Raw genomic sequence first — 18,028 nt, 5'->3', positions numbered from 1 at the left:
GACACAAGGGGGCTGTGGAGTTTTTACAGGAAAGAAAAAGGTTGAGAACCCCTGGACTAATGATCAGGATGGGCCCTTCTGGCCTTAAAGTCTATGAGGTAGTAAGTATCTGCCTTGTTAAATGAGCCTGTCCTAGAGTTAAAAAGATATATTAAATGAACAGTCTGCCATATAATCACATTTCAGTATGAAATTTTCCTGTGATTGCTGTAACTGAAAGACTAAATTACACAGCACTAGTTCCCATGTATGTTTAGTCAGTTTCTCCAGTTTGTGGTTCTGTCACAGTAATTTTTTTTTTTTTTTTTTAAATAGGGCATTATTGAAAACCCACAAACATGGGTTAAGGATTCAGGGGCAAGTGTAGTACATGAAACTATCAAGAATAGTTTTTTTTGAAAATTGACTTGGATTACCTCTTTCTGCCAGGTATTTAGAAGGAGGCAAAGGAAAGGCTCATACAGCTAGAGTGTTCTTAAAAGGAATATTTTCCAGACACAAGCCAAAGTATGTCAAACTTGATTGGTTACAAAATATGTATCAAAACAAATTTTATTTCACAGCTTCTCAATCCCACAATTTCATCAAAAGAATATTAGACAAATTACAAACAAGAGACTTTAATTTAATTTACTAAGACACAAAACTATAACAGTTTACATAAAAATGTACAAGCTCCTATCAAGAGTCTTTTCGTTGCGCTGAATCTAAGCAGCACCATATTTACATGTGATACATAATTAAACCACACCCCCAAATGTAAAGAGACCAGCATTTCTCTTTAAAGGAAAAAAGATTTTGTTTTTGCATGAAAAAGTGTAACCTCTCTCTCAGAATGTTATGTTGGGTCCCATTTTGGTTTAGACATTGATAACATTGCAGTAATAATTTTCTACCACACAGTGGCAGCTTTTCTATAACAAGATAAATACATCACAATGAGGCTTAACTGAAATAGGACTCTAAGCCAATTTAGGGTAGAGAATGCTAACTCCTATAAAACATTACACACACACACACTACTGCCTTTGCCAACAGGATCACCATTTCTGTACAGATAAGTCACAGAAAAAGGTACTCAACATACAAGTTGTAGACGGTTGGTTAAAATGACAATTTGGGATCAATAACCCATCTTCAGACTTGAAACAAGATTTCTATGGTGTTACAGAAGAGTTTCCTTCCATTTCTTATAGAAATTTACACACAGTGAACACTGTATATAAATAGACCATTCCCATGATACAATTTTCACCCATAATATCTAGGGCTTTAGAGCTTTGGATGTTCACAAACCGAGCTTTAAAATGAGCACCTATTACAGTAAAGCCTTTACTTAAAACACTGCTCTGAAGAATACATGCTTTATCTTAGGAAGGTGTAATTCTACATTTTGCTGGAAGAATAAACCCAACTTGCCCATTTACACACTGAAGCAACAACCTGCATCCTTACTCAGGCACAGCTTCCATTGCAGTCCATGTCTGATGAAGGATTGCAGGATTAGACTTTAAGGTTTACATTTCAGTCAGAGCATCTTTTCTCCGTTACATATTAGTTTAAAGCAATTTAACTCCTATAATTAACAGCAGGAGCACAAGTTGACTTGGAGCACTACAGTTTTAGACATTTATAGTAACATGACAAATGATCTTACATTTTTTGGACAAAAACTGTGAGAAGTTTTACTTTTACCACTTCCCCAAACACTAAAGTTCCATATTAAGTTTGTCAATATTTAGATAAAGAAAAGGTATTGACTGATTTGGAGAAAGCTGTAGCAGATAATGGTCCATTATAAATTGAGTGCACTGCATTAATTAAAAAAAAAAAAGTAAGTTGGCAACCCACAAGTGTTAGTCTAATACTTTAGTAAAATAGAACTTATAAAACTGGCACTAATTATTCAGTATAGAACTTTAGCAAACAACCGACAATTTTCTAACCTTTCTTTTGGAAAATAAATTCAGTTGGCAAGTTGGATGTTAGCTATCTTCCAATTTAGAAAGTTTGTAAAATTCTCCCAGATTAAGAAATTATCATGCATGTTAAACTTTACAGAGAAGCAGCTTTCTAAAATTCATGTCCTGCGCATTGACGAGAAGGTGCATATTTACTTGCACTCAAGTTGTTAAATAGAGCTACTAGGTTTAGGACTTGAGTAGTATTACTGAAGTTAGATGTATAAAATACCTTTCAAGTGCTGCTTAAAAAGAAAGGCTCTACTAAGTTTGCTTCAGTTTCACTGAAGTCAAACTGGACTTAGGTAAAATGTAGTTGAATAGCAAGACTTCAGTTTTATGTTTGTTCTTATTTAGTGGCCACCACAAACGCAGGTGGTGAACAAAGGAGTTGAAATTTACAGTACTCCATGTATCAGAGACCAGGTAGCCTTTTTACCTCAGGAAGAGATCTAGTATCTAAGTTAGTCACAAACAAATACTTGGACATTGAGAAATTGTGTATTATTTTTGTCCCTTGCAAACACATACGCAAACATTTATTTGTATCATAATATTGCTTAGAAAAAAACCCCAAGAGCAACTAACTGTATCGCTAAAGGTACAACATGTTTCAGAATTGTTTAAACCAAATGTCTGGGCAACAGTGGAAGAAGTTATTTAACCCTTGCATAAACAGAGTGCTGCTGAACATTAACCTCTAACTGAATGGCTGATCAAACAAATGTGCAACAAATGCCAGTTTCATAAGGCCCATCACAGTGGCACAATGTGTGGAAGAACTGAGTAAAAAGTAACAATTTAACAACTGGACATACTTTGTTTCATTGGCTTGGTTTGGAAGTGATAGCAGTACTGGCTGAAACACTTGTGTACAGAGCAGAGAAAGATCACTCATGATAGACATGGTCATGTTTAAAAAGGTGCTTAGTTTCAGACTATAGTAAACAGTGGCATAAATCAAAATTATAAACGATAATATGGTGATTTCCTCTCACCTGTAAGTCAATTTCTTATCTCCAATTGAACAATGAACTACAAGAATGAACTCCAAGCTGCTTTGCTGCAGCTAATGTGTTCAACAAGTGATATTTCATGACAGATTTCCAATCTCTTTCCTTTTTTAAAATAAAACCTTTATTCACATATTAATAGTTAAAGAAGTTGAACTAGAATAGTTTCAGACTTGCTACCTATAGATCTATAATACAAATCCCCTCTGTAATATTAGTGCAGATATACTGGAATTGTTTTCACTATATGCAAGGCAAATGCAGGTAAAGGATACATTGCTATTTAAATTCAGGATTCACTATTATGCAACGTAAGTAACTTGAAAAGTACTGGTACCAGACCAGTCAATTTTAGGCACATCTTTAAAAAAATAAAGTATGCATTTTATTAATGTAAAAATGCAAGAAAATTCTCAGATACACTATTTGAAGTTTATGATTTCTTTGAATGGAAGTGTTGCTCCCTTTAGTTTCAAGGAAGAAAATAAAGGTCGAAGCAATCTAAGAGAACAATAGCGTAGCATCCTTTGTAGGGAAGAACTGACCATTTCCTAGTAAAATTGAAAAGGAAAATACAGAATAACCAGCAGCCACAAAGGCAGCTAGTTTGTGAATCATTTGTGCTTTAATGTCCAAAGGAAAATAAAGTTCAAGACAACCCTTTCTGTACCATCTCCTGATACAGACTTGGTACCTGTATCGTTAATGTACATCTTGACTGTTTAAAAATCATGCTGCAGTCTTCAAACTAGCTGTAGGCATGAGCTGATGCACATTGTGACAGAGAAGGTCAGTGGCAAGTGTCAAATTCAGGAGCAAAATGTTCAGTAATGCTGTTAATCCCCAGAGCCACTGGTGAGCAGCTGGAATGTAGCTTTGGTCAGGCTTGCTGTGTGAGACGTCTATAATGAGGTAAAACTTGGTTTTCAGGAAGGTAGAGGACCAGCTCCAAAGCTACAAGCACTGTAAATTCAAATCCAATGAGATCTCGTCTGTTGAATCTGAATCTTTCTTCTAGTTTCTGCAATGGCATTTTTTGGGAGGGGGAAAAAGAGAAGAAGAGGAGAAAATTGGATCAGCAGTTTTCCTCAGGAGTGCTACTAGATTGTCACAGATCATACCAGCATAAGAAAGAAATCACGTTATGGCTTGAGCTGTACATACATACAGGATCAAATATGCAGTTGGCCTGCAAAACTAGAAACAATTTATGGGTTCCGCTCTGGTAACTGGGAGCCAAATTACCCAATTTGCATGCAAACAGTTTTTTGCATGCCCAAAAGTTTTAGGGGTGCGGTTTGGAGATCAAATAAAAACACAGGCCATTCCCCCCCCAAAAACAGGTGCCTAATTTTAGGATTGGAGCCTAAATTTGGTTACTCATTTTTGAAAAAGTCTTGGTCTTAGCTCATAAAATATAAGACTGCAACATTAATAAAAAGACAGCTTATTTATGACAGTGAATGAAAGAATTCAAACTATACTTACATCAATAAGGTGTTTAACTTCATGTTTCCTGAGATCACTGCTGATCTTGGCTGCAAGAAGCACACAAGCACCAGCGCACAGTTTGCGGTTCTGTTTGTTGAGCTTGCCTTGGAGAACAAGCTTCTCGAAGTAAACATATGCCATTGACACAGTAACTGGCTCTAGATTGCACTCTTCACTCAGGTTCCACATCTCTCTTTTTAAGCTGTGAGGGGACAAAATACCTTTATCACATGAAATGGTTTCTAAAAAAACATTGGAAACTCTGCAGTGTGAAGGAAGCAAGGATTGGTAAAGGGACTGAAGCCCTGAATTTATTAATCTGGTTCATATCTAATCCAGACTAGTTCTCAACAATGCTGTTACCATCTGAAGGCTGTTTGGTGGCACATGAAGTGAACTGGTATTCTCAGTACAGTTCCCAGTGGACAGGCCTCCACAATGCAGAAACTACATGATGGCTGGCATTAACTAGCACTTTCAGAGACCAAGGACACTGAAAACCTCCTTGTCATATGGAGGTGATCCCTCTATATCAGTTTTAAGGCAAACTGGCAGGGCAGTGTTGCAAACTCATAGTGCTATTGGTCATGCTGTATCTCTGAAAGCTCTCTCTAAACATGCAAGAGTAGGGAGTGGGAGCAGTTGAGGAGAAGAGGGGAACAGGACTTCAGGGCATGGTGTCTGCATGCAAATAAAGAACTACATTTTTCAAATTTAACATCTACGTCTGTAGTTCTCCACATACAAGACACTGTATATTAAACAAAAATTGATGTAATATCTCTGATTGTAAATATCTACAGTGGTTGTGCTAAGAAGATTAAGTCCCTAAAAAAATATTCAGTATGTAACTATAAGAATTAATAGCCAAACAGGAAACTGCCATTTTGACAGCTTCACGAAACAGATTAGGGCTGAGAAAATAAGAATTCAAGTCCCAATAAAACTCAGTTCCAAATTTTTTGAAGTGAACTGAAAACGCTGTTAAAGTTACTAAACTGATTTTCAGCGATTTCAAGTGGGGTCTGAATTTCCACAGGGCTCGATCCTGCCTACCCGCCATTCATGGGACTCCTATTGAAATTTATGCTCATGCACAGTCCCATTGAAGCGAATAGGATTAAAGCGCCTAAGGGTTTGCAGAGTCAGGGCCGAAGTTTGCTATTCACAGACGACAGTCTTCCCACTGGGACGTACAGTTCTGTATCATCAAGACAATGCCCCTCCCTGAAGACAGAAGTTAATGTGTTTATAGGGTATTTCTAAAAAGATCTGAAATTATATTTTGAATAAATTGTATTTCTTATGGGTATTTATTTTACTAAAAAGTACTATAAAAAAATCACTCTAGTTTTCTTTAAAGATAATATTGTGGCACAGAAAGGTGAAGTTGCCTGGATTTTTTTATTTAATTCTGCAGTTTCCTATAACAATCCAAGACGACAGGATATTTTCTTGTTACTCAAATAGAAATAGATAGCCATGTGGTCCCAGATGGAGGCACAGACTGCTTATAGGAAAGGTAGAGCACACTGTAGGCTGTGAAGTCCACTTATGTTTTGTTCCATAGTTTGCAGAAGGATTGTTGATTGTAATTTGCTAACATTATATTAGTACTAAGTCAACAAGAAAGCAGTATTAGTCTGAAAATAACTACTTTTAGGCTGAGTTATATGAGGACCATTCCCAGCATCCTAAGCATTCCTGTAATGGCTGCCATCCCACAGCCAGCTTAACTGGTAACAAGAGATTATCAGTATTTAATCATATATACTATTAATAGAATTAATACTTAATTCCATACAAGTGTTCGAGGAAGCGGCTTGTACAAGAGGCTTAAAGGACATTCACTCTCCCCTTTCTGTTCACAAGTGCTTGTTTCTTACCTTCTAATTTTGCTCAGCGTTAGCTTGATGTGAGGAAACTTCTCTTTAAAAGTTTCATTCATATCCTTTTTAAGGTCTGAGGGTTTCACATATTCGATTACTGTGGTCTGAAACACAAGAGGCAAATTTTCTATAACATTTGTGGTTTCACAGTCTACAATGCATTATAGGTGCCCTTCAAGCATACCCTCTGTTTGATACAAAGGCAAGACAGACATGTCTTCAATAATATTTTGCACTCCTGTAGTGCACACCCAGTACTTACAAAATATTAAAATAATCTCAGCAATTTGCAAGACAGACAATTATCCCCATTTTACAGACCGCAAAACTGAAACGGGGAGAGTCAGCAACTTGCCCAATAGATCAGGCTCCCTTTCTAGTATAAGCTTCTCAGAGCCTGACATACAGGCTTCATTAGCTACCCAATGCTTCACCTTTAACAAACACAGGGCAGTGTGGGGACACTCTTGTGAAGCTAGAGCTCAGCTGTCAGTGACACTGCTCTTCGTGAGAACTTCCCTACTAAACTATCATGATAGAGTCGTGCAAGCGACCAGTATGGAATGTTAGGTACTGTTATAGATGCCTGTTGTAGGCCACAACGCCAGTAGTCTGCTGTTAGTCTGTCCACATCTTCAGAGCATTATAAAGCTTGTGTATTCAAGTGCCAAGTATTATTTCATGGCCTATATGATGAGAGGGGAAAGAGTTCACTTCTTCCCCAAAACGTTAAGGGTCAATAAAGACGTGTGAGCAGGGCTATATGGTCTCATGACAAAGAGGTGCCAGAGAATGAAGTTTGTGCAGGGTAAAGTAAGCCTTCTGGCCTTAAGAGTGGTAACCTGCTATTACAAACATCAGCATTACCTGTTGAGGCACATAAGTTAGTGGAGTAGAGTAACCGCTAGACAAACAGTTGAAATAAGGCCATGTCAAGGGAAAGCTGTAGTAATCCCAATCTCACTGGGATGCTTTGGAAAAAAAAAAAAATAAATAAAAGGAGCCAAAGTGTGGCAAAATGAAGAAATCCTAATTCTCAGACATGGAGTAGACTATAGTTCCCAAATGAACCAAATACTGTCTTGCTGCTTTGAGTCAGTTTCTTCTGAGAGAAGTGGCAGGGAATCCTACAACTTCAGCTGACAGCGTTCCTGGGAACAGACATCAACAATCCTGAAATCAGCGCTCTCTTTGGTTGCTGGATCTACTCTCTGACCTTTATGCTGTTTCTCTCTGTGTAACTAGCAGCCATTGTTTTGCAAGATTTCCATGCTCTAAGAGTGCCTTCAAATTTAATAAAATAGGAGTTCACTCCTGGAACAAACTGTCAGGAAGACTAATTGCTTTAATGTGTTAAGCAAAGTAGCTGTGCATAAACTAATCCCAGAGGCTCATAAAATTAACTTTTTGTAGCTGCCACTGATCAGTGGTTATAGATAACAGACAAAATGTTGTTCTAAATTGACTGGATATCAGTCATCTCCACACAGTTCTAATAGACAAGCTTTTGCTGCAACATCTTTAAAACGTGCCTTTGTCCATAATATTATTTAGGAATACATTAACTAATTTATGCACTACTGAACATATATTCCTTGCATATTCACTACAATAGAGTCTACGCTTAATTGGGTCATCACCATCGAATCTCAGACAGAAGTTTAATCTCCCTGAGGACAGAAGGTCCTTAGCGCTCTCTGGTAATCTATTACTAATGTAGTGTTTGGCACTTCTCTCTAACTCAGTAGTGCTCAAGTTCAATGCACAACTATGTCTGTTTATAGTTTTCCCAATAAGTACTCAAACAGGGCACATTTTATCCAAGGTAGTTCTTTACTGACACTGAGCATCCATGCGCTGAGTACGTATGCACAGGGAGCCAGACAGCTGCTCAGTTAAAATATACCAATTTCTTACCATGTAAGATGCAAAGATGAGAACACGCTTGTGTTTCCCACAAGGCCATTGAGGATCATCCAGGAGATTCGGATTATACTCTGATGACTCACCAACTTCGTTTCCTGGATGAATGGGAGAAGTAAATACAGCATGAGTTGTAAGATGAACAAAAAAAATGAGCTTTAAGAAAGAGATTCCTGATGCATCTCTAAGATTAGAGACAATCTGCAAATGGGAGGATAAAATTCATTTAACTAAGAGAATTTTTCACTTGACCAGAGCTCAAAGAGAATGCCCCAAATTCTTGGATCTGCAAACTCTGAAGCTGTAGGTCACCTACTCATGCTCCAGGAAACACTATAGTACAGAATATACACCGACCACAAAGATAGTACTTGGAAGGCAGTGACAACAGGAGACAAAAGACAAGTGTTTTTTTTTTTAAATAAGCACATTATTGGTTTGCAATTTTTTTTTTGCTGCTTAAAAATAGTAATACATTGTATGTGACATACAGCATGTGAAAAAGCATGTAAGATCTACCAAGAACTCATCCATAATGCAAACTGAAAAGGAGGATGAAGCACTCACACATTGTTTTTAAATATTACAATACCCCATGATCTGAATCGAAAAATACTCAGTCCAGGGATATTACAAGGGTTCTAGTGAGAAGAACAATCTTATCTCCGACTGTCGAAGTCAAAGATTTCAATGGGATCAGGATCTCTCTTTGCACCTCCCATATTCTGGCTTCAACCAGGGACCTGCCTTGCACTTAGCGCAGTCTTGGAGCTGCTTTATGTTGTACTGGCTTGTAACAACCTCTTAGTGGCTATTACACCAGATGAGCATAGCTGGACTGCACAATATTCTGGCCACACCCTTTCCTTCCTATTTATGCTAGGGCAGGGGCGTAGTAGAAACAGAGGAGAAAAGAATTCTGCACTATCTAGGAACATGTTACACCAGGATTATTCTGCAAAGGCCACTTCCAGAGTGGCATAAAGGGGCTGGAGCACAAGAAAGAAGCTGGCTCCCTCTCTACATTTAGAAAGAACGTGAACAGTTGTGTGGATAGAGGAGTCAGCGGGATGTTTTCGTCATTAGTCCTTACACTGCTGAGTTAAAAGGATCCAGTTATTTTTGCCTACTGGCATTCTGCTGCACCTGGTGTTCTATTGTCATGCTACTTATGTTCCACTGAAGTCAGCAGACTGTCAGAGAACACCTCTGGTACATCAGCAGCACAGCAGGTTCATTCTAGCTGGAACATTCAAGCAGCAGAGGTAAAAGCCTGAAAGGAAGTTCTTTTTGTAAAAAAATGTTATTTATGGGTGTTGTGTAAGGATGCCAGAAATGGCACAGCATTGGAGGGTCTAGTTTAGTGGAGGGCGAGAGTAAAGTGGTTACATATGTTGGCCAGATACACAAAAGTCTATTTTATGTTCTCCCGTTAGAATATTGTTTTCAAGTGTGATTATAATCTGAAAAGTGACTAAAAATGATATCCATATGATTCCATATTTATATCTTTCCATGGTTCCAAATGTGCTTTTTGCAAGCAGAAAGATGAACACTTCAATAGCCAGTCATGCAGCTTTAAATCTGGATCTGAATGTTCAACTGAGTTCTTGCCAGCTCATGCATTACCACATGTGATAAAAGATTCTGCACTTCGAATCACTGATGCATGAGCCAAGCTCACTTTCACAAAGATGTATTGACTCTACAGTATGAACAAAAAGAACACATTTGTTTTGTAAAGTACATGCAGGTAGCAGATCTGTTGAATTAGCGGTGTCACTTTTACATGATTGCCTTTTTACCACTGAAGCACCGTAAGGTATATTAGTTTCTGGTTTGAACAGCAAGAGCTGGTGGGTTGGGGTGTTTAATTGCAAGAGAGGGACACTGGAAACATCTTCTGCAGGTAAGATGTCACTTAAATATCAGCGTGGAATAATTTAAATGCTGCTACTTTAGGGAATCTGATACTCTGGTAATTTGTTTCTCTATTTTGAGCAAAACTGTGACTAGATCTCTTATTCTGTAAGTGTGCAGAAGTTTATTCCCCTCCCTGCCTCTGGCATGACCAAAACTTGCACATGTGAAAATAGCAACAGCACCTCCTCACAAATGGCACAGACAAAATGAACTTGCTTATACTCTTAAAAAATAAAATCTTTTGGGCAGTCGGTTGGACACATGAAGTCAATGGTATTTAATCTGAATTTAAGAAAATCACTTATCAGTGTTCCTTTAGGTTAGGTCTTGTTATCATGCTGGAAGGGCAGGGAGAGTTCTTCCTTACATTTCCATGTGTTCCAAGTGTTCAAGTAATTCTTTGAAAGAGTTCAGGGCAAAAAAAATCTATCCTTTACAAAGCCTAGTGTTGTCTCTCCTGATAGGAAATGTAACTAAATTGATTACAAACAGGTAATAAAATAGCAATTCCAAAAATCAATGTTTTTTTGTTGTGTAGCCTTTTATCTCCTCTGAGCTTTTCATTCCTTTATGCTTAGTTATCTCTAGTCTACTCATCTGATCCCTTCACTAGTCTTTGGCCACTGCTTTAGGGAATGGCCTCCTGAAGAATTCTCAGCTTTATCAAATCCTTCCTAAAAGTGCTTTTTGCTGACAGCCTTCAGTTCCTACTGTTATTTAGCCTTGTTCCAGGCAAATTTATTCCTGCCATTTTAGAGCATCTTACAAGGAAAAAGGGTATTGCAGTTCCCCTTGCATGCAAGCAGTACAAAACCATAAGGAGTTTTTACCTATTTCTGTTCCTGGTGGTATTGTTTTAGTGGTTACAGTTTTATGTCTTGACCCCGTAAGGCTCCGTGAAGCACTGAATCGACATGAAGGAACAGCACCATGATTATCAATTTTGCGGCCAACAAGGGCATTGGTTGGATACAAGAACTTTGCATAGGACACAACCTAAATAAAGACAACGCGTATTAGTAATTATAGGAGGAGCTGTGAATTACCTCTATATTTAGGCTAACACTTTCCATTCTAAAAAAAATGCTTGCAACTGTTTTTGAGTAGTCTCCATTGTTTGCAACAGGCCTTGGGAAATTCAACAGGGAGAAAGCCAGGGGCCAGAAAAGTTTTATTTCTTTGTCCCATTAAATTTCATTCAGGTTTGGCACAAATATAAACATTTGAGGAGTCACTATTTCTCTTCCAACACTTGCATTGTCAGCAGAATTTTGGTAGCATGCCAAATAACTGAACATGAATTTTCTAATCTGAGGCTGAGCCCATATCTGCACCAAAGCAGCAGCATCAGTGCACTGCTCTGGGAACCCCAGGAGAAGACAGCTTCTTTGTCAGTGGGGAGAATGAACTGGACAGGGGCCTCCCTACCAGTCTCACCAGACCCAGCATGACCCTAGTGGCCCATCAGTGCCACCTAGGGAAGGAGCTCTTCTCCACCTCCCAGGACACCTCTTATGAAAGGACCTCCAAGTGCTTTATAAACAATAATTAAGCTTCAGCACCTCCAGTGGGATGGGGCAGGTCACTTAATGTCTACGCCTCATGGTTATATAGTGACAGAGCAGGGAATAACACTCAGACCCACCAATCTTCAATTTTCTACTCCACCCGCAGCTCCATTCATTAGTATGGTGGACTCTACAAGAAACAAAATATTTCCTTACCTTGCCATCAGCTCCAAGCTCCACTCCTTCCAATCCAAGAACCATCTCTGAAGAGACTGAAACACCACCAGAAGGATGTCGCTGTTTCTGCCCTTCCATTTTTAGATCACTGTAAATGAAGATGGATACTGAAGTGTACTATAAGAAACTGCATTACAAAGTCTAACTTCCTCTATAGTAAACACTAAACATGCCATAGCATCAACATTAACACCACTGGAAAAAAATTGCACTTCGTCTTCCCATTCCCCTTTTCAAGCAAGCATTACTTTTTAAATACCCTACTCAAAATGTAAGAGGTTCACTTAACTAGAGAACAATCTAACAGGACAGAAACTGGTTATTTTTAATTCAGCTCAGTATTATTATGCTTACTATCATTTAAACTGAGCCATATGTAATCTTTCTACACACATGTACAACCCTATACTGCACTAACAAATGTACACGTTTTGGGTAGCAAACAAGCTAAAAACCTGTTTTACATTACTAGTTTCCCTACACTATCAGCTTACCTTTCAGCTACACTTTACTGACTGGAGCCCGCATTCATAAACACCACACTGACTAAATAAATAGAGATTTCTAGCAGAACTCTATTTTAGTAACAGCAATTTTGCCACCTACTTCAGTCTAAATAAATAAATAAAGTTACTGTATTTTGGTCAAATCATCATCATCTGACAAGGAAAAGCTGAAAGAAGTGGTACTTTAGCAGCCAGCTATAGAATCCAACTCTTTCAAGTGACCTTGCTGCTTTCCCATCAAGTGAGAGAAACGTTTCCCATTGCCTATTTTTGTAGAAAGTATGTTTGCATACAATACAATTTCCACCACTAAACATCCGTTTCCTTCTTCCATAAGTTATGTACAGGACATAAGTGACAACACAATTGTTTTAGCAAAGGTGCATTAAGAGTAAATGCAATACTTTCTGTTGATTTACACAGTCTAACGTCCACAGAGCTAGCTCAAAGCTCACAAGAGAATCCTACATGGATTTTCCTCTAGTTCTCCTCACTTATTATTCCTCATGTGTGAGTATTTGCAATTGTATTGTGTACATTTGGAACACATTTCTTACATTTCCAAAATACATTGCATATAATTTGCCATAAATGGATTTTCAGTTCTTGGTAGTAGACAAAGTCACAGTGGCATTCAGCATTTAATGTTATTTTCAGGGCTTAATACATCTTTTTTTTTTTTTTTTAAAAAGAGTCAGAAGAGCATCTTAATTATGGTGGAGTTACAAATCCCTGAAAACGAGAGTCAGGAAAGACAGCACTTGCCTTTACCTCTAGTGGTATATTAGAGCTAAGTGCAAAATAATGAACAGTCTGACAAAAATATTTAAAAAAAAAAGTTAATAGGGCACTCAGCACTACCTCAAAACTTCAAAGAGAACCAACTGCAAACAGTGCAATAAGGTGGGCAAGGATGACCAACCCAATGGAGTTATCCAGTTTCTCTTATCAGGACTGGCAAGTTTCCGTTCCCTTTAACTTAATAAAGGACTGAAACTTCCCAACTCAAGTTGTTTGGTGTCAGTGATAGCTGGCCAAGGTGGTAGCAAATGCCCTTCTCACATTATATAAAGGAAAAAACCTTTAAAAACCACACACACACACACACACACAGAGCCCAAACAAAAGCACAACTGGTGACAAATACCTATTGCACTCCATCTTTCTCAATTAGATTATTTTTTTTTTTTGCCCAAGAAAAGTAAACTCAAGACTCCTAGCTCCAATCTTTTACTATTACTATTGGAGTGGTGGCGGAAGGAGAGGTAGTTTGACTTTGTTTTCAATAAAAGATTCAAATATTGTGTAAAACCCCTAAAAGTGTAGCATAACTGGTTACCTTAAAAAAAAAAAAAAAAAAAAAAAAAAAGGGAGGTTCTATCTTAACACCACAACCTTTATTCATTGTCAGGTTTTTGCATCAAGCAAGAGGTCTTAGGCCTTGATATTGCAAACACTTAGGCACTTGCTAATTCTGCACACGAGTAGTCTCATGATAAAATGAGACTACTCGTGTACCTATGCCCATGCTTAACTTCACATACATGAAGTTAAGCATGGGCATAGGTGTCTCCAGGAACAGGGCCCTATTTCCCTTTTAAATCTCAAAGCATACACCTCATAAGAGCATAAGAATGGCCATAGTGGGTCAGACCAATGGTCCATCTAGCCAAGTATCCTGTCTTCAAACACTGCCTGGTGACATGCTTCAGAGCAGGGCCAGCTCCAGGCAGCAGCCCACCAAGCATGTGCTTCCCCCGGCGCTCTGGCCGCCGGGGGCTCTCCGCCCTCCCCCCGGTCTGCCATTTTGTTGCCCAGTTACAAAGGGATCTCACAAAACTGGGTAACTCTTTGCAGTCAGCTTTGGACTTAACTATCTTGAATAATTTTTTATCATCTATAAACTTTGCTACCTCACTGTTTACTACTTTTTCCAGATCATTTATGAATATGTTGAACAGCACTGGTCCCTGTATAGATCCTTGGGGGACTCTGCTAGTTACTTCTCCACTGTGAAAACTGACCGTTTATTCCTAACCTCCGTTTCCTATCTTTTAACCAGTTACTGATCCATGAGAGGACATTCCCTCTTATCCCATAACTCCTTACTTTGCTTGAGAGCCTTTGGTGAAGGATCTTGTCAAAGGCTTTCTGAAAGTCCAAGTACGCTATATCCACTGGATTGTTTATTGACACCCTCAAAGAATTCTAATAGATTGGTGAGGCATGATTTTCCTATATAAAAGCAGTGCTGACTCTTCCCCAACACATCGTGTTCATCTGTGTGCCTGATAATTTGGTTCTTTACTATAGTTTCAACCAATCTGCCTGATACTGAAGTTTGGCTCACCAGCCTGTAATTGCTGGGATTGCGTCTTGACCCTTTTAAAAAACACAATTAGTAGTTCTGCAATTTCATATCTGAGTTCCTTCAGAACTCTTGGTGAATACATTCTGGTCCTGGTGACTTATTACTGTTTAATACATCAATTTATTCCAAAATCTCCTCTACTGATCTCAATCTGGGACAGCTCCTGAGATCTGTCACCTAAAAAGAATGGCTTAAGTGTGGGAATCTCCCTCACATTCTCTGCAGTGAAGACTGACGCAAAGAATTCATTTGGCTTTTCTGCAACAGTCTTGTCTTACTTGAGTGCTCCTTTAGCACCTTGATCATCCAGTGGCCCCAGTGATGGCTTGGTAGGCTTCCTGCTTCTGATGTACTGAAAAATGTTGCTGTTACTTTGTGTGTCTTTCACTAGTTGCTCTTCAAATTCTTTTTTGGCTTGCCTAATTATACTTTTACACTTGACTACTATGCATTGGCTTTTGGCTGATGAATGGGGGGGGGGGGTAGGGGGAGAATTAACTGACTCTCTATGGTCTGGTTCAGTACTTTAATTGACATTGAATCAATTTGATTTTTATATTTATTTTACTACTCAATGAGTGCATTGCTATTTTGTGCATTCCTTAAGTCTGATAAGAACATTTAAAATATGCATTTTCTTTGTTTCAGGGTATACTAAAACGGGCTATGGTATATTACAGTTACACTCACTTATGAGGCTACGTCATTTCATAAATTAGGCTGTTATATATGGTAACGGACTGGACACTTTAGAGCAGTGCAGATATGTCAAGTTACAAATATAGACTCACCTGATTCGTAAGCTCTCCCCATACGGCAGGATAGAAAAAGCCACACATAAGGTTCGTTTAGCACAGATTAATACTATCCTGAAAGCAGACAAGAAAAGATTAAAGTGAGAACTGAAACAAAAGTTTTCTGCAGCTATAAAACAGCAGCCTTGCTAGCAACCCTGTAGTTTCCTATGAAGTGTTCACACACAAGGTTTTTCTTAAACGGCTTCTCTAAAGAACCTAGGATGGTTGTGGAGTTTATATTAAAGAAAGCACCACAAAACCAAAGGGCATTCACATAAGGCTGAGGCCCCATACAATCAAGTGCAGGTGTGTAAAGTTCTCAGGAGAGCCCAGAGTGACTCCCATCTTGCAGCTGCTCAGAGTGTTTTGCAGCATGAGTCAGCTACTGTACATGGACTTTTAAAATAGGAAGATAATTTTGTAAACAATATTTGTAGTCTTGCATGCCGAGGTAGTGGTAGCAAGCCTATACTTCAGAACCTATGCTGAGCACCTGCTGTTGGCAGGAAACAATCCATCCTCAAATAAAGCATCACACAACCGGCCTTAACCCCCAGAAATAGCCATTAGGCATTAAGTAAGTAATAGCCAACATGGATTTGTTGAGAACAAATCATGACAAACCAACCTCATTTCCTCCTTTGACTTGGTTACTGACCTAGTGGATGGGAGGAAAGCAGTACATGAGATATATCTTGATTTTAATAAGGCCCACAGTCCCACATGACACTCTCATAAGTCAATTAGGGAAATGTGGTCTTGACGAAATTACTGTAAAGTGGGTGCACAATGGCTTGAAAGACTGTACTCAGGGTCGTTATCAATGGTTCGCTGTCAAACTGGTGGGATGTATATTGAAGGACCTGCAGGGATCTGTCTTGGATCTGGTAATATTCAATATTTTCATTAATGATTTGGATAATGGAGTGGAGGGTATGCTTATAAAATGGGTGGATGACATCACGCTGGGATGGGCTGCAAGCACTTTGGAGGACAGGAATAGAATTCAGGATAGCCTTGACAAATTAGAGAATTGGAACAAAATCAACAGAATTAAATAAAGAATATTACGCTTCGGAAGGAAAAAAAATGAAATGCATAGATACAAAATGGGAAATAAATGGCTAGGTGGAAGTACTACTGAAAAGGATCAGAGGGGTATAGTGGATCACAAAATGAATGAGTGAACAGTGTGATGCAGTTGTGAAAAAGACTAATATTCTGTATTAACATGAGTGTTGTATGTACTAGACAGGAGGATATTTCTCCCACTCTGGCACTGGTGAGGCCTCAGTGGGAGTATTGTGTCCAGTTTTGGGCACCACACTGTAAGAAAGATGGGGACAAACTGAAGAGAGTTCAGAGGAGAACAAAAAAATGCTAAAAGGTTTAGAAACGCTGACCTAAAAAACTGGCATGTTTAGTTTTGAGAAAAGATGACTGAGGGTTGGACTCGACCGCAACCTTCCAATGTGTTAAGGTCTGTTATAAAGAGGACAATGAGCAATTGTTCTCCATGTCCCCTAAAGATAGGGCAAGAAGTAAAATGGCTTAATTTGCAGCAAGGGAGATTTAGATTAGATATTAGAAAAATCTTTCTAACTCTAAGGATAGTTAAGCAATAAATAGGCTTCCAAGGGAGGTTGTAGAATCCCCGTCATTGGAGGTTTTTAAGATGAGGACTGGACAAAACACTTAAGGGTTGGCATAGGTATACTTGGTCCATCCTCTGTGCAGGGGGCTGGACTAGATGACCTCTTGAGGTCCCTTCCAACCCTACATTTCTAAGGTTCTATTGACAGGGGATACTTGGCTCCTACATCAATCACTTTTTTCCCCCCCAGTTGTGAGAGCTTTACAAGAAGTGAGTACAGATTATTCTCTTCATTTTACTGCCCAGGAAACTCAGACATGGAGAGGTTACATGACTTGTACAAGGTCATGCAACAAACTGATGGAACAGCCAGGAGCACAACTCAGGTCTCCAGACTTCCATTCCATTCCCTAACCCGTGGAGCATACAGCCTCTCTAATTAGCTGGAGCTAAGGACAACAGTCTAGTATTAAAATCTGTAAAATAGAACCATAGAGTTTACTCAAATTTCACAAATAAGAACGATCAGATTTTTTTTGCATTCATTCTCTCCACCTCAAGAGCTGAAGTCACGAAGTTCTTTTCCAACCCAAACAATTCCCCAAGTGTCACACTGCTCAATCATCTGAGGCTCCTTGTTGGCTTTTACCCTCACATGTCTTAGCAAATGTATCTGTACGGATACATTTTACGCTTAGAAATACATGTATATAAAATTTTATAAAATCTCATTCCTCCCCTCCCCCCCCAAATATATTTTAGATGAACATTCCATTTACCGCAGTGTCCAAGAATCAAATCTTTGGATAAGCCAG

The 18,028-nt window shown here is 38.7% G+C and overlaps 1 protein-coding gene across 1 annotated transcript in view; it reads right to left on the bottom strand.

Annotated features, from left to right (window-relative positions):
• Positions 1 to 534: 534 nt before the first annotated feature.
• The window catches only part of CABLES2 (Cdk5 and Abl enzyme substrate 2), a 50,046-nt gene continuing 32,552 nt past the window's right edge, over positions 535 to 18,028 (bottom strand). Inside the window, exons 3-9 of the mRNA XM_054045894.1 lie at positions 15,614 to 15,691; positions 11,925 to 12,033; positions 11,031 to 11,196; positions 8,272 to 8,375; positions 6,352 to 6,458; positions 4,463 to 4,667; positions 535 to 3,995 (exon numbers count right to left, since the gene is read on the bottom strand). Coding sequence (XP_053901869.1) covers positions 3,855 to 3,995; positions 4,463 to 4,667; positions 6,352 to 6,458; positions 8,272 to 8,375; positions 11,031 to 11,196; positions 11,925 to 12,033; positions 15,614 to 15,691 — 910 coding nt within the window. The 3' untranslated portion in view covers positions 535 to 3,854. The remainder of the gene's footprint in view (positions 3,996 to 4,462; positions 4,668 to 6,351; positions 6,459 to 8,271; positions 8,376 to 11,030; positions 11,197 to 11,924; positions 12,034 to 15,613; positions 15,692 to 18,028) is intronic.

The sequence above is a fragment of the Malaclemys terrapin genome, chromosome 12 (assembly GCF_027887155.1).
Source record: "Malaclemys terrapin pileata isolate rMalTer1 chromosome 12, rMalTer1.hap1, whole genome shotgun sequence".
In the NCBI taxonomy this organism is placed as follows: domain Eukaryota; kingdom Metazoa; phylum Chordata; order Testudines; family Emydidae; genus Malaclemys; species Malaclemys terrapin.
The sequence above is the reverse complement of the archived record's forward strand: the minus strand, read 5'-3'. Positions and strand labels throughout refer to the sequence as shown.